This window comes from Oncorhynchus mykiss, chromosome 29 (assembly GCF_057628025.1).
Source record: "Oncorhynchus mykiss isolate SJ-2025 chromosome 29, ASM5762802v1, whole genome shotgun sequence".
NCBI lineage: Eukaryota > Metazoa > Chordata > Actinopteri > Salmoniformes > Salmonidae > Oncorhynchus > Oncorhynchus mykiss.
Genome location: NC_143050.1, coordinates 30,695,649 through 30,720,491, shown reverse-complemented (window position 1 = coordinate 30,720,491; position 24,843 = coordinate 30,695,649). Strand labels below are relative to the sequence as shown.

The 24,843-nt window shown below is 42.3% G+C and overlaps 1 protein-coding gene across 12 annotated transcripts in view; it reads right to left on the bottom strand.

Annotated features, from left to right (window-relative positions):
- Window positions 1-24,374, bottom strand: part of LOC110509735 (serine/threonine-protein kinase ULK1) — a 49,203-nt gene extending 24,829 nt beyond the window's left edge. For 8 of the 12 annotated variants that reach the window (XM_021590807.3, XM_021590809.3, XM_090227014.1 and 5 more), the window contains exons 1-5: window positions 23,688-24,374; window positions 17,941-18,033; window positions 17,807-17,848; window positions 5,633-5,665; window positions 1,614-1,650 (exon numbers count right to left, since the gene is read on the bottom strand). In XM_021590807.3, coding sequence (XP_021446482.2) covers window positions 1,614-1,650; window positions 5,633-5,665; window positions 17,807-17,848; window positions 17,941-18,033; window positions 23,688-23,777 — 295 coding nt within the window. In that variant the 5' untranslated portion in view covers window positions 23,778-24,374. Of the gene's footprint in view, window positions 1-944; window positions 1,017-1,613; window positions 1,651-5,632; window positions 5,666-5,820; window positions 7,104-17,806; window positions 17,849-17,940; window positions 18,034-18,567; window positions 18,718-23,687 lie in introns of those variants that run through there. The other 4 variants (XM_090227016.1, XM_090227017.1, XM_090227015.1 and 1 more) reach the window with 4 other exon arrangements.
- Window positions 24,375-24,843: the final 469 nt, after the last annotated feature.

The window sequence follows — 24,843 nt, the reverse complement described above, 5'->3', positions numbered from 1 at the left end:
GCTATGTGATGGTGCACAGACGCAATGCACAAAACACACATACTTTCTCCAAGCTGAAGCTACCCCGGCGAAACCCGGACGACGCTGGGCCAATTGTGCGCCGCCCTATAGGACTCCCAATCCCGGCCGGATGTGATATAACCTGGATTCGAACCAGGCACTGAGATGCAGTGCCTTAGACCGCTGCGCTACTCGGGAGCCCTACGACAATTTCAACGCAACATGCAACAATTTCAATGATTTTACTGAGTTACAGTTCATATAAGGAAATCAGTCAATTGAAATAAATTAATTTATGCCCTAATCTATTGATTTCAGATTACTGGGCAACCTGAGATAGCTGTGGCATTGTGTTGTGTGACAAAACTGCACATTTTAGAATGGCCTTTTATCGTCCCCAGCACAAGGTGCACCTGAGTAATGATCATGCTGTTCAATCAGCTTCTTGATATGCCACACCTGTCAGGTGGATGGATTATCTTGGCAAAGGAAAAATACTCAGTAACAGGGAAGTAAACACATTTTCTAGCTAGCTAGTACATAATGTTGTGGTAGCAAGTGAATATGCTAACATTAGCTAGTTATTTAAACATTTGGCAATGGCCTGGCACTGGGAGTATGGGATTATGGAGAGTGATTCAAAAAAGTTTCTTCTTCGTTTTACTAGGTATTTATCTAGCTGTGGCCATCTGGCTAGTCTCAACAAGGGCTTTCTACAAAATAGCAACATTAGCTCAGCTAGCTAGCCAACATTGGAATCTAGACCATAAACTAAGCAACACGTGCATGCATTGCCAAACACAGACATGCATTGCCAAACAACGCTTCTGCCACCTTATGGTTTGGAGTATTTTAACACAGCTTTGTGGCTGACGACTTCAAGGTCTTTGTTGTGTGAACACAAAAGAGATTGACTGCTGACACTGTTCAGTGGTGCTAATTACCCTTGGCTGGCGATTGGTAGACAATCCTATGCGTGTGTGTCCTGCTTGAGAGCTATCTGTTTATCTTGAATGCTAGAAAGTGAAAAAAAGTATTTAATATATTGTATAGATCAAGAAAAAAAGGCTATTCAAATACCTATTTATTTTACTAGTATAATGTGTCATTGGTGTTACCGCCTTGAAAATCACTCATTACAAACATTTAGGACCTTGAGTATTCTCTCCTGTGGCAAACGTATTGGGGGAGGGGTCTACATTAAAGAAAATTATTAGCTAATCACAACCCTTTTATTATGTCATTATTTGTAAGATTCCATTGATAATTTGGTGTCTAAATCCAAAGTGTCACTTGGCGTTACTCCATTTAAATGAAAGTAAATAACATTGTGAGTAAAATGATTAATCATCTCACTAATGACCTTAGAACATTCCCTCCATTTCAGAAAATTCTCACAAACCTAAAACGTCTCATTGGAGTTAGTACTCCTACTGGTGACACAATGTAATCATAATGGAACATATTATTTGAAGTCATTGAGCTACCAGATAAGTTGATTTAGAAGACGACAGTTAATTTTTTCTCCAAAATGCCATGCACAAATGCCACCTTAATTCAAGAAAGACCCAAGAGCTTCCCTGGGCGTTTGACCAATGACACAGTCCACTTACAGTGCAGATAGTCCGCCAGGTCCCCACCATTGCAGTACTAGAGAGAGAGGGAGATAAAAAATAATAAAAAAGACATTAGGAGACATACAGTGCATTCGGAAAGTATTCAGACCCCTTCACTTTTCCCACATTTTGTTACGTTACAGCCTTATTCTAAAATTGATAAAAATATATTTTTTTACTCATCAATCTACACACAACACCGCATAATGACAAAGCGAAAACAGGTGTATAGACGTTTTTGAAAATGTATTTCAAATAAAAAACTGAAATACCTTATTTACATTAATATTCAGAACCGTTGCTATGAAACTCGAAATTGAGCTCAGGTGCATACTGTTTCCATTGATCATCCTTGAGATGTTTCTACAACTTGGAGTCTACCTGTGGTAAATTCAATTGATTGGACATGATTTGGAAAGGCACACACCGGTCTATATACAGTTGAAGTCAGAAGATTATATATACCTAAGCCAAACACATTTAAACCCAGTTTTTCACCATTACTGACATTTAATCCGAGTAAAAATTCCCTGTCTTAGGTCAGTTAGGATCACCACTTTATTTTAAGAATGTGAAATGTCAGAATAATAGTAGAGAAAATGATTTATTTCAGCTTTTATTTCTTTCATCACATTCCCAGTGGGTCAGACGTTTACATACACTCAATTAGTATTTGGTAGCATTGCCTTTCAATTGTTTAACTTGGATCAAACGTTTTGGGTAGCCTTCCACAAGCTTCCCACAATAAGTTGGGTGAATTTTTTCCCATTCCTCCTGACAGAGCTGGTGTAACTGAGTCAGGTTTGTAGGCCTCCATGCTCGCTCACGCCTTTTCCGTTCTGCCCACAAACTTTCTATGGGATTGAGGTCAGGGCTTCATGATGGCCACTCCAATACCTTGACTTTGTTGACCTTAAGCCATTTTGCCACAACATTGGAAGTATGCTTGGGGTCATTGTCCATTTGGAAGACCCAGGCTTTAACTTCCTGAGATGTTGCTTCAATATATCCACAGAATTTCCTGCCTCATGATGCAATCTGGGGCGGCAGGGTAGCGTAGTGGTTAGAGGTTTCAAGTTCAAACCCCCGAGCTGACAAGGTAAAAAGCTCTCGTTCTGCCCCTGAACAAGGCAGTTAACCCACTGTTCCTAGGCCATCATTGAAAATAAGAATTTGTTCTTAATTGACTTGCCTAGTTAAATAAAAGGTAAAAATTAAATAAATAAAATATATTTTTTGAAGTGCACCAGCCCCTCCTGCAGCAAAGCACACCCACACCATGATGCTGCCACCCCCGTGCTTCACGGTTGGGATGGAGTTTTTTGGCTTGCAAGCATCCCCCTTTTCCCTCCAAATATATCGATGGTCATTATGGCCAAACAGTTCTATTTTTGTTTCATCAGACCAGAGGACATTTCTCCAAAAAGTATGATCTTTGTCCCCATGTGCAGTTGCAAACCGTAGTCTGGCTTTTTTATGGTGGTTTTGGAGCAGTGGCTTCTTCCTTGCTGAGCGGCATTTCAGGTTATGTCGATATTGGACTCGTTTTATTGTGGATATAGATACTTTTGTACCTGTTTCCTCCAGCATCTTCACAAGTACGTTCATCTCTAGGAGACAGAACGTGTCTCCTTCCTTAACGGTTTGATGGCTGCGTGGTCCCATGGTGTTTATACTTGCATACTATTGTTTGTACAGATGAACGTGGTACATTCAGGCAGTTTGGAAATTGCTCCCAAGGATGAACCAGAATTGTGGAGGTCTACAATTATTTTCTGAGGTTGTGGCTGATTTATTTTAATTTTCCCATGATGACAAGCAAAAAGGCACGGAGTTTGAAGGTAGGCCTTGAAATACATCCACAGGTACACCTCCAATTGACTCAAATGATGTCAATTAGCCCACCAGAAGCTTCTAAAGCCATGACATCCCTTTCTGGAATTTTCCAAGCTGTTTAAAGGCACAGTCAAATTAGTGTATGTACATTTCTGACCCACTGGAATTGTGATACTGATTATTTCCCTTAGAATTCACTGTATGTAAACAATTGTTGGATACATTACTTTTGTCTTACACAAAGTAGATGTCCTAACTGACTTGCCAAAACTATAGTTTGTTAACAAGACATTTGCGGAGTGGTTTAAAAACGAGTTTTAAAGTGTATGTAAACTTCCGACTTCAACTGTAGGTCCCATAGTTGACAGCGCAAGTCAGAGCAAAAACCAAGCCATGAGGTCTAAGGAATTGCCCGAAGAGCTACGAGACAGGATTGTGTTGAGACACAGATCTGGGCAAAGATACCAAAAAACATCTGCAGCATTGAAGGTCCCCAAGAACACAGTGGCCTCCATCATTCTTAAATGGAAGAAGTTTGGAACCACCAAGAGCTGGCCGCCAGGCCAAACTGAGCAATCGGGAGAGAAGGGAGCGGTGACCAAGAACCCGATGGTCACTCTGACAGAGCTCCACAGTTCTTCTGTGGAACCTTCAAGAAGGACAACCATCTCTGTAGCACTCCACCAATCAGGCCTTTATGGTAGAGTGACATATCCGGCCGTGATTGGGAGTCCCATAGGGTGGTGCACAATTGGCTCAGCGTCATCCAGGTTTGGCCGGGGTAGGCCGTCATTGTAAATAAGAATTTGTTCTTAACTGAGGTGCCTAAAAATATTTGTAAAAAAGACAGAAGCCACTCCTCAGTAAAAGTCCCATGATAGCCCACTTGTAGTTTGCCAAATATGCACTTAAAGGACTCTCAGACCATGAGAAACAAGATTCTCTGGTCTGAATGCCAAGCGTCACGCCTGGAGGAAACCCGGCACCATCCCTACGGTGAAGCATGGTGGTGGCAGCATCATGCTGTGGGGATATTCTTCAGCGGCAGGGACTGGGAGACTAGTCAGGATTGAGGGAAAGATGAACGGAGCAAAGTACAGAGAGAACCGTTATGAAAACCTGCTCCATAGCGCTCAGGACCTCAGACTGGGGCGAAGGTTCATCTTCCAACAGGACAATGACCCTAAGCACACAGCCAAGACAACACAGGAGTGGCTTCGACACAAGTCTCTAAATGTCCTTGAGTGGCCCAGCCAGAGTCTGGACTTGAACCCGATCAAACATCTCTGGAAAGACCTGAAAATAGCTGTGCAGCGACGCTCCTCATCCAACCTGACACTTGAGAGGATCTGCAGAGAAGAGTGAGAGAAACTCCCCAAATACAGGTGTGCCAAGCTTGTAGCTTCATACCCTAGAAGACTTGAGAATGTAATTGCTGCCAAAGGTGCTTCAACAAAGCTTTACCTAGTAAAGCTATATTTAAGTTTTTTAATACATTTTCAAAAATGTCTAAAAACCTGTTTTTGCTTTGTCATTATGGGGTATTGTGTGTAGATTGATGAGGGGAAAATACAATTTAATACATTTTAGAATAAGGCTGTAACATAACAAAATGTGGAAAAAGTCAAGAGGTCTGAATACTTTCCAAATGCACTGTATATAGCCAGTAGCCTCCCAAACAAGGCCTATCTGAAATATGAAAATAATCAATGAAATCAACAGGTAGCCTATTGTTCTGGTAAAGATGCGTCAGTAGCAGATTGCTAAACTGTATTTTACATGGAGAATATAAGTGTAGGCCTACTCTGTTTTTGCCAGACAAAACCGGAGAAAATAAAACAAGTGCTTTCTGCATAAGTGCCTTTGCGCGCCAATGCTGATGACTGGTCATTGGTCAACAGTCAAGACACACATTTTGGTTCTGAAGCAAGTTATGTCTTTGAGACAAGAATTTGGTGCAATACCATAGGCTTATGTTAGTTACCAAATAGAATAGGCAAAGACATAAATATAAAATAGGTATATGTAGCCTATTAACATATATAGCTTCACACTTGCGACCTCTATCAAAACCTTCTTGCGGCCACCAGGATGAGAACCACTGAGTTGGAGCAGGAGTGTGTGTGTTGAACCTGACACCAAAACAAGGGCCAAAGACAGAATTGACACCAGTAGCTTACCTCCATGACCAGGTACACAGAACTGGCCGTTTCCTAGAGAGAGAGAAACAAACGCAAGTCAGGGTTGTGGCAGACGACAAGAGAAAAACAACAATACAGGTGTCTGGGGTTTTAGCATGTCAACACTTACAATAGGAATGTTGTGACTGTGTGTTATAGAGCAGGAGGTGTTGAAGGCACATACATACTTGTGCTCGGTGACATAACTAGATGGTTACCGTTTCCCTGAAGTAGGAGAGGTAAATGAAAAGTGATGACTACTGTGAACAGGGACACTTCAGGAGAAAGATATGTTCAGTTAGAAGTTGATGTTCGTCAAATAAAAGTCTACCTCACTGGAACTTATGTTCCCATCTTATTTGAAATCATCCACTATAATGACTACTGACCTTTCAAGTGGTTTGAGCTCAACCCGGAGGTAAAGAGTTAATGACACGTCGCTACTCGCTAGCCTAAATCTCTGGGTCATCCATGCTGAGTCAACAGGGTTAAGGTATGGGCCATGTCTGCTCGGAAGTCACGGAGGTTAGCGCTGAACAGGAGTGGTCAAGAGGCCACAAAACCTCCCCGCTGTGCCGGCTGAAGTGTGAACTATGCTAAAGCTAAAGGGATTGTCTGAGTCTTCACACTCACTCAGCTAAATGTAAAGAGGATCAATATCAGGGTTCTCTACAACAATAGAACTGAGCTCATCGCACATCATACTGAGAGCAAGGATTAGGCCACAGAGCCATATCAAGAGCAAACAAGATGGGGGGGTGCATGACAAACAGGAAAATGACACTTTCAGAACTAATAGGCCAGTCGTCGCCCATAGCTACAAGTTGGCACATCAGGCTGAGTCTGCATTACAACTAATTGGATTTTGTGGTGGGTGGGGGGGGACAGCTCGACTTGGCTGACAAAGGCAAAATATTGGATCACCAGGGAGGTTCACTGTTTAAGAGAGGGTACAAGTCTGTTCTCTGAAACCACAACTAATGCTCTTCGAGAGAGCATAAACAAACAGAGTCATAAACCTGAGTCACACACCATATTATGCCAACCTCAGAAGCTAGGCTGCTTTTTGCCACTGAAAACAATTGGGCATTACTGAGCCCAAACAACCATTGTGTCTCTCTCATTTTTACCAACAGCATGTCAGCCATAGCACAGGCCTTACAAAAACAAGACAGTGCAGCCCACTTAAACGCCCTCTTATCAAATAGCAACAGATGACTCTGCTCTTTCTCCCTCTCTAGGTCTCTTTCAACAGCCAATCAGAGCTGAGTAATGGCTCATCCTAGAGTTAACTACTGCAGAGTCAGCGCTTCTGAAGTTGTCTTTTTGGCCATGTTGGTGATTGCAGCCAGCAAGCCAGCCGTCTGGTTTCCATTGTGCTTTGCCAGGCAGGCAGGGCCAGACATACTTGTCTACCCGAGGTGGTTTTGGCTTACTGACCTGGTAACATCTCCTGTTTATGACGACCAGCCTATAACAGAGCACGAACAGTGTCAGCTGTGTAAAATCAAGCAGCGCTCCTCCCCAATGCTACGTGCCGAGAAAAGTGTAGGCCTACATGCCAGCCAGGGAGGTGATAAAACTGCCCTGCTCTAAAATCCTGCAGGGGCTGAGATACTGTACACAAGATAACAGGACATATTAACACTTTAGTGATTGACAGAGCTCACCAACTGGAGTGTAGAGTAGGACAATACACTACCCCTCTAATTGGACCCTTCCAAATAGGTCTCACTCTGTTTGCCCACAAAGTAGGCCTCATGATTTTGGTTAGCTTCCCGTTGCACAACACTGTTACCCTAGCCTAGTTCGTACCCTTGCAAGAGTGTGGGAACTCTGTCCGGCGGGAAAAAATATTGGTAAACTGAAAGTCGTCTGTTCTTTCAACCAATTCATTTGTTTCTAAAATTTATATTTTTTCAAATACAGTGCATTTGGAAAGTATTCAGACTCCTTCAATTTTTCCACATTTTGTTACGTTATAGCCTTATTCTAAAAATGGATTAAACAAAAACAATGTCCTCATCAGTCTACACACATTACTCAATCACTTTTCACAGCTACTGTTTACAGGCCTCCTGGGCCGTATACAGCGTTCCTCACCGAGTTCCCTGAATTCCTATCGGACCTTGTAGTCATGGCAGATAATATTCAAGTTTTTGGTGACTTTAATATTCACATGGAAAAGTCCACAGACTTTTTTTTATCAGAATCGGACGATATTAGCTAAAAATGCCAACATCGGTATCGGCCCGATGTCTAGTTTAACGCGGATGTTAAAAACCGATGTCAAAGCTACCGCGCATACCTATGTGACGTAATGACGCCACGTAAACTTTTGCGCTACATGTGCAACACAGCATTCCAGCCTTCAACGTCTGCTGTGTAGATCAAGCAGTCAACAAGTCGAGCAGTCATTTGAAAGAGTAAGAAAATTTCAGCGACACAACTCAAAGGCGAAATCCATTAAAGCCAAGATAATGGAATTAATTTCCCTTGACGATCAATCGTTCTCTGTCGTGGGTGATGTTGGCTTTCGCCGACTGGTTGAGCACCGGTACACACTACCAAGTGCGCTATTTTTCAGATGTTGCCCTACCGGAGTAACAAAGTAATAGTGCCACTGCCATGAGCTTCACAACATACATTCAATGGAACATTGTTTGGGTCTTTGCGTGTCAAAAAAGATACAGTAGCACTGTCAAAGCTGTACAAAAAAAGTCTGCAAACAAGCAAACACTGATGGGTTTACAATACTGCATTGGTAATAAGCATCATTTGTTCCACCGCAACTTCTGGGGTAGCTAGCTTTAGCTTGGTACCTAGCTGCCCAGCCTAAAAACAATGACCAGTAGAAACTGCAGTCATTTTCATTATTCTTAGCAATGATTTAGGAATCCTTGTGAGTAAGTATTAGCTAGGTTGCCACTTGTTGTTTGCCTATTGAAATGGAACTTCAGTTCATGAAAATAAATAGCTAGCCAGCTACTTAACCCTGTTTCTCAAAGCTAAATTTATAAGCAGCCAGCTAGCTTCATCTGGCTAGTGAGGCTCGACCGGACTGGGTTATGTGTTGTGTAGTGTTATGTGTAAAGGACGGTGCCGAAGGACATGGCTGACATTTTACATTCTCCCAACCACTTGTGCTATTTTGTTTTATTTTTTTTGGCATTTTGTGTTACTTACTTTTTAACTTATTGTGTACATAATGTTGCTGCTACCGCCTCTTATGACCGAAAAGAACATCAGAAAAGCGATTACTCACCGCGGACTGGAATAAACTTTTTCCTTTAACGAGTCCAACGAGAAGGATATCCTGCCTGCATTGGAACAGGCCCAGATCAACGGCTTTTGCGTGAAGAAAAGACTCCAGAAAAGGGTTCGCAGATCGGGCATCCTGCTGAAAATCCGGAGGCGAGCGAGTAAACTCCCACTGCCTTCCATTCTTCTTGCTAATGTGCAATCATTGGACAATAAAATGAGATTATCTTACCAATGGGACATTAAAAACTGTAACATCTTACGTTTCACCGAGACGCGGCTGAACGAAGATACGGACAATACAGAGCTAGCAGGATTTTCCATGCACCGGCAGAACAGAGACATTACCTCTGGTATGGGGGTGGGGGTGTGTATTTTTGTCAATAACAGCTGGTGGGCGATGTCTAATCTTAAAAAGTTTTGAGGTCTTGCTCATCTAAGGTAGAGTACCTTATAATAAGCTGTAGACAGCACTATCTACCAAGAGAGATTTCATCTGTATTATTCGTAGCCGTCTACTTACCACCACAAAACGAAGCTGGCACTAAGACCGTTCTCAACCAACTCTATAAGGCCATAAGCAAAGAAGAAAATGCTCACCCAGAAGCGGCACTCCTAGTGGCCGGGGACCTTAATACAGGCAAACTTAAATCAGTTTAACCAACTTTTTACCAGCATGTCACATGTGCAACCAAGGAAAATAAATCCTAGACCTTTACTCCCACACACAGAAGCATACAAAGTTCTTCCCCGTCCTCCATTTGGCAAATATGACCATAATTCTATTCTCCCGATTCCTACTTACAAGGAAAAACTAAAGCAGAAAGTACCAGTGATTCGCTCTATACAGAAGTGTCCAGATGATGCGGATGCTACACTACAGGACTGTTTTGCTAGCACAGACTGGAACATGTTCCGGGATTCATCCAATGGCATTGAGGAGTACACCACCTCAGTCATCGGCTTCATCAATAAGTGCATTGGTGACATTGTCCCTACAGTGACTGTACGTACATATCCCAAACAGAAGCTATGGATTACAGGCAACATCCGCATCGAGCTAAAGGCTTGAGCTGCCACTTTCAAGGAGCGGGAGACTAATCCGGACGTTTATAAGAAATCCCGCTATGCCCTCAGACGAACCATCAAACAAGCAAAGCGTCAATACAGGATTAAGATTGAATCCTACGACACCGGCTCTGATGCACGTCGGATGTGGCAGGGCTTGAAAACTATTACGGACTACAAAAGGGAAACCCAGACGCGAGCTGCCCAGTGACACGAGCCTACCAGATGAGCTAAATGCCTTTTATGCTTGCTTCGAGGCAAGCAATACTGAAGCATGCACGAGAGCACCAGCTGTTCTGGATGACTGTGTGATAACCCTCTCGGTAGCAGATGTGAACAAAACAGGTCAACATTCACAAAGCCGCTGGGCCAGACGGATTACCAGGACGTGTACTCAAAGCATGCACAGACCAACTGGCAAGTGTCTTCACTGACATTTTCAACCTCTCCCTGACCGAGTCTGTAATACCTACATGTTTCAAGCAGACCACCATAGTCCCTGTGCCCAAGGAAGCAAAGGTAACCTGCCTAAATGATTACCACCCCACGGCCCTCACGTTGGTAGCCATGAAGTGCTTTGAAAGGCTGGTCATGGCTCACATCAACAGCATCCTCCCGGACACCCTAGATCCACTCCAATTCGCATACCGCCCCAATAAATCCACAGATGACGCAATCTCAATCCATACTGCCCTTTCTCACCTGGACAAAAGGAACACCTATGTGAGAATGCTGTTCATTGACTACAGATCAGCGTTCAACCCCATTGTGCCCACAAAGCTCATCACTAAGCTAAGGACTCTGGGACTAAACACCTCCCTCTGCAACTGGATCCTGGACTTCCTGATGGGCCACCCCCAGGTGGTAAGAGTAGGCAACAACACTGATCCTTAACACTGGGGCCCCTCATGCATGTGTACTTAGTCCCCTTCTGTACTCCCTGTTCACCCACGACTGCGTGGCCAAACACGACTCCAAAACCATCATTAAGTTTGCTGACGACAACAGTGGTAGGCCTGATCACTGACAACGATGAGACGGCCTATAGGGAGGAGGTCAGAGAACTGGCAGTGTGGTGCCAGGACAATAACCTCTCCCTCAATGCGAGCAATACAAAGGAGCTGATCGTGGACCACAGGAAAAGGTGGGCCGAACAGACACCCATTAACATCAATGGGGCTGTAGTGGAGCGGGCCGAGAGTTTCAAGTTCCTTGGTGTCCACATCACCAACGAACTACCATGGTCCAAACATACCAAGACAGTCATGAAGAGGGCACGACAAAACCTTTCCCCCCTCAGGAGACTGAAAAGATTTGGCATGGGTCCCCATATCCTGAAAATGATTTATACAGCTGCACCAACGAGAGTATCCTGACCGGTTGTATCACCACCTGGCATGGCAACTGCTCAGCATTGCCAGGACCTATATAATATGTGGTGTCAGAGGAAAGCCCATAAAATTGTCAGAGACTCCAGTCACCCAAGTTATAGACGGTTTTCTCTGCTACCGCATGGCAAGCGGTACCGGAGCGCCAAGTCTATGACCAAAAGGCTCCTCAACAGCTTCTACCCCAAACCATAAGACTGCTGAACAATTCATAAAATCGCCACCGGACAATTTACATTTACATTATTTTATTTTTCTTGAACTGCACTGTTGGTTAAGGCCTTGTAAGTAAGCATTTCACGGTAAAGTCTACACTTGTTGTATTCGGCGCATGTCACAAATCAATCAAATGTATTTATAAAGCACCTCTTACATCAGCTGATGTCACAAAGTGCTGTACAGAAACAAAGCCTAAAACCCAAAACAGCAAGCAATGCAGGTGTAGAAGCACAGTAGCTAGGAAAAACTCCCTAGAGGCCAGAACCTAGGAAGAAACCTAGAAACCTTTGAGGGGTGGCCAGAACAGGAAAATATCAGATATTGGTTTCGGCCAAAAATGTAATGTCGGTGCATCACTAATCTTAATGTTTTTCCTCATAATCATGGACTATCGGACCACCTTTTTATTACATTTGCTATTGCAACAAATAATCTGCTATAAATTCCCGGACAACCCAAAGATTCCTAGATGCCCTTCCAGACTCCCTCCACCTACCCAAGGACGTCAGAGTACAACAATCGGTTAACCACTTAAATGAGGAACTAAATCGAACCTTGCGTAATACCCTAGATGCAGTCACACCCCTAAAAAAAACATTTGTCATAAGAAACAAGCTCGATGGTATACAGAAAATACCTGAGCCCTGAATTAAGCTTACAGAAAATTGAAACGGAAATGGCGCTACATCAAACTGGAAGTCTTCCAATTAGCTTGGAAAGACAGTACCGTGCAGTATCAAAGAGTCCTCACTGCTACTCGATCATCCTATTTTTCCAACTTGAGGAGAATAAGCACAATCCAAAATGTATTTTTGATACTGTCACAAAGCTAACTAAAAAGCAGCATTCCCCAAGAGAGGATGGCTTTCACTTCAGCAGTGATAAATTCATGAACTTTGACGAAAAGATCATGATCATTAGAAAGCAAATTACGGTCTCCTCTTTAAAAGTGGCAGAAATAAAGCCTCTCTTGAAAAACCCAAAGCTTGACCCAGAAAATTTAAAATTCCTTCGGCCTCTATCGAATCTCCCATTCCTCTCAAAAATGTTAGAAAAAGCTGGTGCGCTGCAACTCACTGCCTTCCTGAAGACAAGCAATGCATACGAAATGCTTCAGTCTGGTTTTAGACGCCATCATAGCACTGAGACTGCACTTGTGAAGGTGGTAAATCACCTTTTAATGGAGTCAGACCAAGGCTTTGCATCTGTCCTCGTGCTCCTAGACCTTAGTGCTGCTTTTGATACCATCGATCACCACATTCTTTTGGAGAGATTGGAAATCCAAATTGGTCCACATGGACAAGTTCTGGCCTGGTTTAAATCTTATCTGTTGGAAATACATCAGTTTGTCTCTGTGGATGGTTTGTCCTCTGACAAATCAACAGTACATTTTGGTGTTCCTCAAGGTTCCGTTTTAGGACCACTATTATTTTCACTATATATTTACCTCTTTGTGATGTCATTCGGAAATATAATGTTAACTTTCACTGCTATGCAGACAATACTCAGCTGTACATTTCGATGAAACATGGTGAAGCTCCAAAACTGCCCTCCCCGCAAAGCCTGTGTTTCAGACATAAGGAAGTGGATGGCGGCAATCTTGGACAAAACAGAGATCTTAGTTTCTGGTCCCAAGAAACAAAGACATCTTCTGTTCGATCTGACAATTAATCTTGATGGTTGTACAGTCATCTCAAATAAAACTGAAGGACCTCGGCGTTACTCTGGACCCTGATCTCTCTTTTGACTAACATATCAAGACTGTTTCAAGGACACCTTTTTTTTCAATCTTCGTAACATTGCAAAAATCAGAAACTTTCTGTCCAAAAATGGTGCAGAAAAATGTATCCATGCTTTTGTCACTTCTAGATTAGACTACTGCAATGCTCTACTTTCCGGCTACCCGCACTAAATAAACTTCAGTTAGTGCTAAGCACGGCTGCTAGAATCCTGACTAGAACATAAAAAATGTACCATATTACTCCAGTGCTAGCCTCTCTACACTGGCTTCCTGTTAAGGCAAGGGCTGATTTCAAGGGTTTACTGCAAACCTACAAAGCATTACATAGGCTTGCTCCTACCTATCTTTCCGATTTGGTCCTGCAATACATACCTACACGTACGCTACGGTCACAAGACGCAGCAGGCCTCCTTATTGTCCCTAGAATTTCTAAGGAAACAGCTGGAGGCAGGGCTTTCTCCTATAGAGCTCAATTTTTATGGAATGGTCTGCCTATCCAAGTGAGAGACGCAGACTCTGTTTCGACCTTTAAGTCTTTATTGAAGACTCATCTCTTCAGTAGGTCCTATGGTTGAGGGTAGTCTGGCCCAGGGGTGTCAAGATGAACGGAAAGGCACTGGAGCGACGAACCACCATTGCTGTCTCTGCCTGGCCGATTCCCCTCTCTCCACTGGGATTATCTGCCTCTAACCCTATTACAGGGGCTGAGTCACTGGCTTACTGGTGCTCCTTCATGCCGTCCCTAGGAGGGGTGCGTCACTTGAGTGGGTTGAGTCACTGACGTGATCTTCCTGTCCGGGTTGGCGCCCCACCTCGGGTTCGTGCCGTGGGGGAGATCTTCGTGGACTATACTCTGCCTCGTCTCAGGGTAATACGTTGGTGGTTGAAGATATCCCTCTAGTGGTGTGGGAGCTGTGCTTTGGCAAAGTGGGTGGGGTTATATCCTACCTGGTTGGCCGCGTCCGGGTTATCGTCGGACAGTGGCAGTGTCTCCTGATCCCTCATGTCTCAGCCTCCAGTAACTATGCTGCAATAGTTTATGTGTCGGGGAGCTACAGTGCATTGCGAAAGTATTCGGCCCCCTTGAACTTTGCGACCTTTTGCCACATTTCAGGCTTCAAACATAAAGATATAAAACTGTATTTTTTTGTGAAGAATCAACAACAAGTGGGACACAATCATGAAGTGGAACGACATTTATTGGATATTTCAAACTTTTTTAACAAATCAAAAACTGAAAAATTGGGCGTGCAAAATTATTCAGCCCCTTTACTTTCAGTGCAGCAAACTCTCTCCAGAAGTTCAGTGAGGATCTCTGAATGATCCAATGTTGACCTAAATGACTAATGATGATAAATACAATCCACCTGTGTGTAATCAAGTCTCCGTATAAATGCACCTGCACTGTGATAGTCTCAGAGGTCCGTCAAAAGCGCAGAGAGCATCATGAAGAACAAGGAACACACCAGGCAGGTCCGAGATACTGTTGTGAAGAAGTTTAAAGCCGGATTTGGATACAAAAATATTTCCCAAGCTTTAAACATCCCAAGGAGCACTGTGCAAGCGATAATATTGAAATGGAAGGAGTATCAGACCACTGCAAATCTACCAAGACCTGGCCGTCCCTCTAAACTTTCAGCTCATACAAGGAGAAGACTGATCAGAGATGCAGCCAAGAGGCCCATGATCACTCTGGATGAACTGCAGAGATCTACAGCTGAGGTGGGAGACTCTGTCCATAGGACAACAATCAGTCGTATATTGCACAAATCTGGCCTTTATGGAAGAGTGGCAAGAAGAAAGCCATTTCTTAAAGATATCCATAAAAAGTGTTGTTTAAAGTTTGCCACAAGCCACCTGGGAGACACACCAAACATGTGGAAGAAGGTGCTCTGGTCAGATGAAACCAAAATTGAACTTTTTGGCAACAATGCAAAACGTTATGTTTGGCGTAAAAGCAACACAGCTCATCACTGAACACACCATCCCCACTGTCAAACATGGTGGTGGCAGCATCATGGTTTGGGCCTGCTTTTCTTCAGCAGGGACAGGGAAGATGGTTAAAATTGATGGGAAGATGGATGGAGCCAAATACAGGACCATTCTGGAAGAAAACCTGATGGAGTCTGCAAAAGACCTGAGACTGGGACGGAGATTTGTCTTCCAACAAGACAATGATCCAAAACATAAAGCAAAATCTACAATGGAATGGTTAAAAAAATAAACATATCCAGGTGTTAGAATGGCCAAGTCAAAGTCCAGACCTGAATCCAATCGAGAATCTGTGGAAAGAACTGAAAACTGCTGTTCACAAATGCTCTCCATCCAACCTCACTGAGCTCGAGCTGTTTTGCAAGGAGGAATGGGAAAAACTTTCAGTCTCTCGATGTGCAAAACTGATAGAGACTTACCCCAAGCGACTTACAGCTGTTATCGCAGCAAAAGGTGGCGCTACAAAGTATTAACTTAAGGGGGCTGAATAATTTTGCACGCCTAATTTTTCAGTTTTTGATTTGTTAAAAAAGTTTGAAATATCCAATAAATGTCGTTCCACTTCATGATTGTGTCCCACTTGTTGTTGATTCTTCACAAAAAAATACAGTTTTATATCTTTATGTTTGAAGCCTGAAATGTGGCAAAAGGTCGCAAAGTTCAAGGGGGCCGAATACTTTCGCAAGGCACTGTAGGTAATGGAACCCTGACCTTTTCACCGGACGTGCTACCTTGTCCCAGACCTGCTGTTTTCAACTCTCTCCCTCTACCGTACCTGCTGTCTCTAACTCTGAATGATCGGCTATGAAAAGCCAACTGACATTTACTTCTGGGTTGCTGGCCTGTTGCACCCTCTACAACCAAAGTGATTTTTATTATTTGATCCTGTTGGTCGTCTATGAACGTTTGAACATCTTGGCCATGTAATGTTATAATCTCCTCCTGGCACAGCCAGAAGAGGACTGGCCACCCGTCAGAGCCTGGTTCCTCTCAAGACATCGCAGGAGTGGCTTTGGGACAAGTCTCTGAATGTCCTTGAGTGGCACAGCCAGAGCCCGGACTTGAACCCAATCTAACCTCTATGGAGACCTGAAAATAGCTGTGCAGCAACACTCCCCATCCAACCTGACAGAGCTTGAGAGGATCTGCAGAGAATAATGGGAGAAACTCCCCAAATACAGGTGTGCAAATCTTGTAGCGTCATACCCAAGAAGACTCGAGGCTGTAATCGCTGCCAAAGGTGCTTCAACAAAGTACTGAGTAAAGGGTCTGAATACTTATGTAAATATGATATTTATGTTTTTTTATTTTCAATCAATTATACATTTCTAAAAACGTGTTTTTGCCTTGTCATTATGGGGTATTGTGTGTAGATTTATGAGAAAAAAAAAACAATTCAATACATTTTTGAATAAGGCTGTAACCTATCAAATGTGGAAAAAGTCAAGGGGTGTGAATACTTTCCGAAGGCACTGTGTATCCATAAAAACTATGCCAGCTGATTCATGATTTCGACTGGCTGGGAAACGCTGCCTGCCTCATCCCGACAAGTTCATTACTACAGGACAGCTGGAGATCGAATTTGAATATTGAAACAATGTTGCAAATGTCGGAGAGACAGACAACAAGGTTTATACAAACATCCGCTGTTGAAAATTAAATGTTAGTCTAAAAGAAATGTGAGATAAGACACCAGCTGGAATGCGGTTTTAACCAATTCAGGATTAGTGCCACCTGTCGTATAATGATTGATAAATGAATTGTACAGAGAAGCTCAGTACAGAACAACAAACTTGTGTAACAACCAGCAAGTAATGCAACAAAGATAACATGAAACAAAAGTGGGTCAAAATATGCATTTCACCCCTCCCCCTTGCAAAAAAAATGAATAGATTGCCTATCTTCAGTTTATGTGACAAAACAAGCAATGTATAGTGTAGAGAATCATTGTACCATCTAAACAGCTGTGAAATATATTTTCAGTAACCCAAAATGTTGTATTTTCAGCTGTTTGAAGCTGGTGTAATAAAATGAAAGTAAAAGAAGCCAAAATTAAAACTTACGACCAGGAAGCATATAAATAGGTACATAGAACAAATCTACCACTTCAGACTTGGTTTCAATGAGAATGACAGATCTATAACTGACATTTGTGTGAATTTGGTCAGGCTGTCCAAAAAATGACATGTTGTTGCTTCCAAATTGACAATCAAATTTGAGTTATAGAGTTGTCATTCTCATCAAGTCTAAGAAGGGGTAGATATGTTCTATGTGCGCTATTTCTATGCCTCCAGTTCTCAAGTTTTGGTTTTGTACACCTGCTTCTCATACAGCTGAAAATACAATATTTTTGGTTATTGACAATGTCTTTCACAGTAGATGGTACAATAATTCTCTACACTTGTCACAAACTGAAATTAGGTGAACTATTCAAATTTTTGCAAACATGATATGGTGGAGAGATTTCGGCATATTGCACCTTTAAGGATTTGGCTTAATACATACCTGAAAGTCATGTAATGCAACAATGTTCTCATGTTTTAGTTCCTGGGGAAAATAAATGGGAAATGCAAGTTTACAGCTATTCAAATTGAAAGTCTTACTGTATACACTATCGATAATAAAACTGGTTGTCTTACCTTGAGTATCTTGATCTCTTTTCCCAAAAGGGTCTGAGATTTTGCCAAGTTTTTCTTATTTATGCATTTCACAGCCACCTCCCAGTCGTGTTTCTATAGACAAACAAAAATAATTATGAAAAATTATAATACACATTTTTCCCAATGTTTTCTGGCTGCCGTTTAATGAATGCTTATCGTTAAAAAGCATGGAACATAAGGAAGTGGAAAGGTAGCCTACTATAAAGCCTTATGCGTGCTTTGGTTCGGCTGGTGGCTAGGCAAACCGAATGAGTATGACTTGCATACTCCCTTAAAAGACCTTTGTTTGAAAAATGAGAAAAAAGCAGGAATAGTACTGTTTGACATTCTTGAGACATCGTAGCCAGTATATACTTCCTCAAAATAGTCTGAATCAATCTAAGATAACTCAAGAAATATAATTCATTTTGACGTTTTTTTTGCAGAGGAGCTCTTAGTCGCGCAATTTTACATCTAACATCTTTGGTGCAGTATATCTCAAGTGAAAAAAAACGAAGTGAAAACTATTCGTCTCTCGTTGTATGATAAACAGTTCATTGAATAATCCCTAATGTTAACCAATCACCAACGAAGGGGCATAGACTTCGGTTACAGACTTCGACTTACCTCGGTGAAAAAAATGTGTGCACGAACAGCCGCAAAAACCCGTGCTGAAAACCAAAACCTCACAAAATGTAATTGGCGTCATAATATATGCAAACTGTTCCGGATGAAAAGCAAAGCATGCAGACGCCTTAAGACATGGGCTTGCGGTCCAAACACTTAAAGACACACCCTCGTCCACTTACCCTCGCATTATGCCCTTGGGGGAATCCCCCTCGCCATCTTGGAGGGTGGTCCAAATGATTAGCCATGCAAGGAAAGTTTGCAACGTAAGCCCCTCAGGCCTCGTTTTTAGTCGGCTTTGCGAGTGTACAATTATGTACACTCCGGGGCCTGAAACTCCCCATAATTCAATTCGCGACGATTGCACATCTGCTAAGAAAAGTCAGCGAAAAGTTCAAAACAAAATCGCTGGAGAAGTCAACATACAAGTTTAAGTAAAAACGAATGCAAATAAGTTAGAAATGTTGCTACTATGCTACTTTGTTTGGTTATCCTTTGGAAATTGCAGAAAGAAAACATTTTTCTTCAGAAGATCCAGCTAGGCAGGCTAACGTTAGTTAGCGAATTAATTTGCTAGCTATAATACAGTAGGCATATATTAATAATTACATATTCAATATAAGTAGACATGCACTCATAATTGACTGTAGCAAAGCACCCACAAGCTACTGGTGGCTGAAAACACAATCATCGCGGGATGAACGAGTGAAGAATTTCCAGCCAAAGGTTGTCCAATTTCCAGCCAGTGTATACTCGTTAGACGTCCTGATACGTCTTCAGAAGTGTCCCCTTAATTGAGGGCTGAGGGGATAGGGTGTGTCTTAAGTGTTTGGACCGTAACCACGGTAACAATCTATGTTCCTTCTAAACTGCGCCCCTGCGCGGCCAGGTCCCTGGGACAGCCCACAGAAATATCAGCCAAGGCATTCCTAGTCAATCTGCAAACATTTCTGTAAAAAAAACTAACTATAAAACCTTGTGTTCCTACTTTAATTGTTTTGGTGTCGGGCTGTTGACTTTAGGTGCAATCGATTCAGCTGCCCTGCATGCAGGGTAGGAGAACTATTTCCATTTGTAACCATTTCATGTGTCTGAGGGTACAAACTCTGCCTTACCGGTCGGTCCAGAGAGTAAATCAAGTGCCATATTAGGTCTACTGCTGGCTAATCGGATGGCTCAGATTACCGTGTCCGAGGTAACGTAGCAGGCATAAAAGAAAGCTACAGCAAAGTTGATACTGTGAGATTTCAAAATGTATAAAACCATGACTAAAGAAAGACAGTCAACGAATACAGCAAAGAGATGCTATTTTAATGAGTAAGTTCATATTTAAAGTTCTTACTCAGCACTGTCAACACTTTGTAGGCTATTCAACACTTGTATAAGCCATAAAATGCACGTTCTTCCTATTTCCACTGAGCGCTACAACAAGCACTGCAGCAGTAATGAATGAGTAGGAAAGTGGATCTGTAGGCTTGCATTGTTATTATTATTATTAGCGGCTTGGGTCTTTTTTAATATTGTGGAATATTTCACTTTCTCTGTTCATAGGAGTAACAAAGATTATTTCTGCCTCATGCGCAAATTATGTGGTGCGACTTGAGTTTGGCCATCAGCTGGAAGACAGTGTCCTTTTTTGGTCAGTGTCAGTGGAGCAAAGGGAGAGCGGAGGGATGTTGAGAGGCGGCACCATCAGCCCAGTAAAATAAAAAGTACATTATTTAAATGTATTCTCACTTAGCTGTGCTTCACAAGTAATACAACAACAGATCTACAAGTGTGATCATTTTGCCAGTGCCTTGCGAAAGTATTCGGCCCCCTTGAACTTTGCGACCTTTTGCCACATTTCAGGCTTCAAACATAAAGATATAAAACTGTATTTTTTTGTGAAGAATCAACAACAAGTGGGACACAATCATGAAGTGGAACGACACGAGGATCATTCAAAGATCCTCACTGAACTTCTGGAGAGAGTTTGCTTTCAGTTTGCTGCACTGAAAGTAAAGGGGCTGAATAATTTTGCATGCCCAATTTTTCAGTTTTTTAAAAAAGTTTGAAATTTCCAATAAATGTGATTTTGTCCCACTTGTTCTTCACAAAAAAATACAGTTTTATAGCCTGAAATGTGAAAATTCATGACTAAAGAAAGACAGTCAACGAATACAGCAGATGCTGTAATGAGTAAGTTCAAATTTAAAGTTCTTACTCAGCACTGTCAACACTTTGTAGGTTCAAGGGGGCCGGATACTTTCGCAAGGCAAGGCAATATGTATATATGTATATATATGTATATATGTATTTTTTTTCTCCCCAATTTTGTGGTAGCCAATTGTTGTAGTAGCTACTATCATTGCTACAACTCCCGTACGGGCTCGGGAGAGACGAAGGTTGAATGTCATGCGTCCTCCGATACACAACCCAACCAGCCGTACTGCTACTTAACACAGCGCGCGTCCAACCCGGAAACCAGCCGCACCAATGTGTCGGAGGCTACACCGTGCACCCGGCAACCTTGGCTAGCGCGCACTGCGCCCGGCCCGCCACAGGAGTCGCTGGAGACAAAGACCAATAACCCGACCAATACCGACCAATACCCGACCAACACCGACCAATAACCCGGACAACGCTAGGCCAATTGTGCGTCGCCCCACGGACCTCGGTCACGTCCGGTTACGACAGAGCCTGGGCGTGAACCCAGGGACTCTGATGGCACAGCTGGCGCTGCAGTACAGCGCCCTTAACCACTGCGCCACCCGGGAGGCCAGAAATATATATTTTTAATGGCCCAAACAACAATGCAATTCAAGCAAAGCAGGCACACCTGTTAATTGAAATGCATTCCAGGTGACTACCTCATGAAGCTGGTTGAGAGAATGCCAAGTGTGCAAAGCTGTGTTATTTGTGTTATTTCATAGTTTTGATGTCTTCACTATTATTCTACAATGTAGAAAAAGGTAAAAAGAAATAAAGAAAAACCCTTGAATGAGTAGGTTTGTCCAAACTTTTGACCGGTACTGTATATTATTTAGTATATGTAAAGACATCAAGATTAGTCCGATGGGTGACAAAATTAGCCTATAGCTTGTGAATAATGCCCAGATTGTGTGTAGTAATGCAAGTAAAGCATTCCTTTTCTAATCATAGCCGCACTCCTCATGAAGTCTAGCCAATAGGCCTATATGTTTTGATAAGGTTTGCATCACAACTAAAGTGGCCAAATAACTTCTTAAACTTAAGCACATTAAATCAGCTTTACAACAGGTTTAGAGCCTAACTGGCATACATACACAGCACGTGAATTTTACATTTGGGGAAGATAATTTTCACCATAAAAATGCACCTTTAGAATAAAAGCATTACATACATAAATCGCATTGTGGAACATTTGCACTTATAGCCTGCTGTCATGTGAGCATTTCTGCATAATGTGAAGAAATAGCCTAATAGTTTATCAATATTTTAAGCTAAATGTTCTGATCTGTGTCAGCCTCACAAAAAGTTGATGCTAGTGGTTGAATTCATTTGGGATCTATCCCACAACTATCCCAGACTGTTTGGAATTTCTTTCTCGCACAGAATATAATAGCTAAACCTTTGTACTATGGGGAATAGGCTAGTGCTTTTGCTGTTAGTTAGGCCTACTCATCTTGTTGGCTGACGAAAATTAAATGTGGACAGTTCTTCCAAGATCCTTAATATGCGCCTCGTCCCTGATGTGTCAGTCTTTACTTGTAGCCCGTGAGAAAAACCCAATCACGTGAAGGAGCCATTTGAGTGAGAGGAGCTTTGGAGCACGCAGCAGGGAATTATCATTATTATGTTTAGCCCAAGGTCACAACGACCACTGGCTACAAAAGGCATGGATTTTTTTAAGGGACATTAAGGCCACACAAAGAAGATGCCGCCAGGGAATTTGAGGCATTATCAAGTGTTTGTCAAGTTGTGAATGAGAGAATGAAAAAGTATCATGGAATGTAGGCCTACATTGAACACCCCACATTGGCTGCTACTGTAGGCTGAATGACAGAACAGCTATTGATTGCCATGTTAAATTGTTATTGAATGCATTATCTCCATTGTTTTTGATGGTAGGCCACTCTGATCAAATAGCCACAGTAGTCTGCATGGCCACTGTTAAAACTGTAACTTAAAGTAGGTACAGCCTCAGTGTTCACAGTAAATGCACACTGGAAGTTGCACAGAATTTTCACAACTTTCAAGTTTGGCTCAGCAGACCTGAAATTTGCTCAGTGCTGAATTTTTTTGAGGGAACATTGGTAACAACTTGGGCTGGGAATTGGCAGGGATTCGATACTGTGATTTTATTGCGATTTGATGTTCCAAACATATTGCGCACCATATATCTGCTGTAGAGGGACAGGAGAGAGCCATGCGAAAACACGTTTTTATAAAGCATGGAAATAAGAAAATTACTTAACAAATTGTCTCCCTATTAAAAAGAATATGGAGAACAAGCTATGAATTAAACAAAATACTGGTACAGGTGCAGCCAACTAGCGCTAAAATAATCTGGCGATATAGTCAAAACGATACAATATCATCAAAAAATAATATCCCAATATGTAACTGTATCTCCCCCCATCACTAGTAACAACATACAGTGGAATGAATAAGGTAGGCCTGCCTGGCTTTCCATTTTCCCCATGGGACCAGAATTCTCCCTCCTCAGCATAAAGTGTGTTGTTGTTGGACAAACATGTCTCAACATGCCATTGTGATCAATGGTCAAGTTTAGACCTTTGAAATAGACAAAAGCCCCCCCCCCCCCCCCCCCCCCCCCCCAACATAGAATTATAATAGGCTAGATGTTCGACCATCCCCATCACAAACACACCCACCAAAACTGTGAAAGGCAAATATTGTAATTTAGGTTCATAATTCACTTGTAATAAATTATTACTCATATTTCATCTGCAAATGGCTGTTCATATTTTTCATCCTCAAACCCGATGATTGCATCTTTCAGCTGCCATGTCCAAATTAAGGTCGTACGATAACATAAAAATGATAACAATTCAGACGTAACTATTTCATTTGGATAATAGCTACATTTACACAATCTAGATTGACACAATGACACTGCCACATCGTTCCCTCACCTCTCTATTCCTGCCTTTGAACACCACCGCAAATGCACCGTGTCCTATCAAGTCCTTCCTGCTGAACTCGAATTTCCCCACGGTCTCCATCGCTCCAGAACCTCGGGGTTTTATTTTGAAGTAAAATTACAAGCGTTGCACGGTCGCATATCTCCTCTCTCGGAAGTCCCTTTCTCCTCCGTGAAGTCGGGGCAGCAGGAAAGTTCACCCCGTCTTTCAATTGCCATGAACTGCCTTCTTAAGAAAGAACGACTTTCTTCTCTCATGTTTAGGTAAAGAATGGAAAGGAGTCAGCCTCCTTTTAACAATATGCGAGTCCCATGTTTTTTTTGTTTTGGTAGCTAGCTAGCTTACACAACTGACGCAGTGTTTACAAAGACACAATGCCCCAATGTAAGCTAGCTGCTAGCAAAACATATCCACCTTAAAAACAGAAGGCACGCCTGGGTGTTTTTGTTGGTATACAGAGGATATCGTTGGCTCCGTTGCAACCCGTTCAATAATGTGTTTTAATTTGTTCCAACGCAAGTCCATAACATTTATGCAAGCGGCATCTCGTAATATTTTCAATGGGCTAATAGTTCCCCCCCAGAGGAACCCTCGTATCGATTATGGTCTCAACAAGGTTAGTGCACGCCTTCAGTTGCTCTCTAAGTCCCGCAATTTTGCGCACGCGCACAGAGCTACAGCTGTATTTTCTTTTACGTCAAACTAGGGTGGTGTCACATCAAGTGTGCTGTTGTTTTTGTTTGCCCACTTTTCTGCATGCAACCACCTAGACTAGATATATTACCTGGACAGCAAAGTAAAGAACAGTAACCTAACCTATAATAATTGTCTGACATCAACAGAAATTGCCTGCTATCTTTGATAGCATAACTGATGTAGGGTGTTATTATGACCCAAGCACAAATTGTATAGAATCTTTTATAGCCTCTACACATTTTTGGTGAAGTGAAATAACATGATGTGTGTTTTTATGATGTTCTCATAAGAACAGGTATGGGCTGAGTCAATAATTAACTGTCTTTAGTTAAAACTAAGTTTACATCTCTCTACTGGCACCATGTGTTGTAAATCAGTGTTGCATGAGGGTCATGCAAGCGGCAGACCAGACACAACACAATTTTTTTTTGTCATTTAGCAGACACTTACA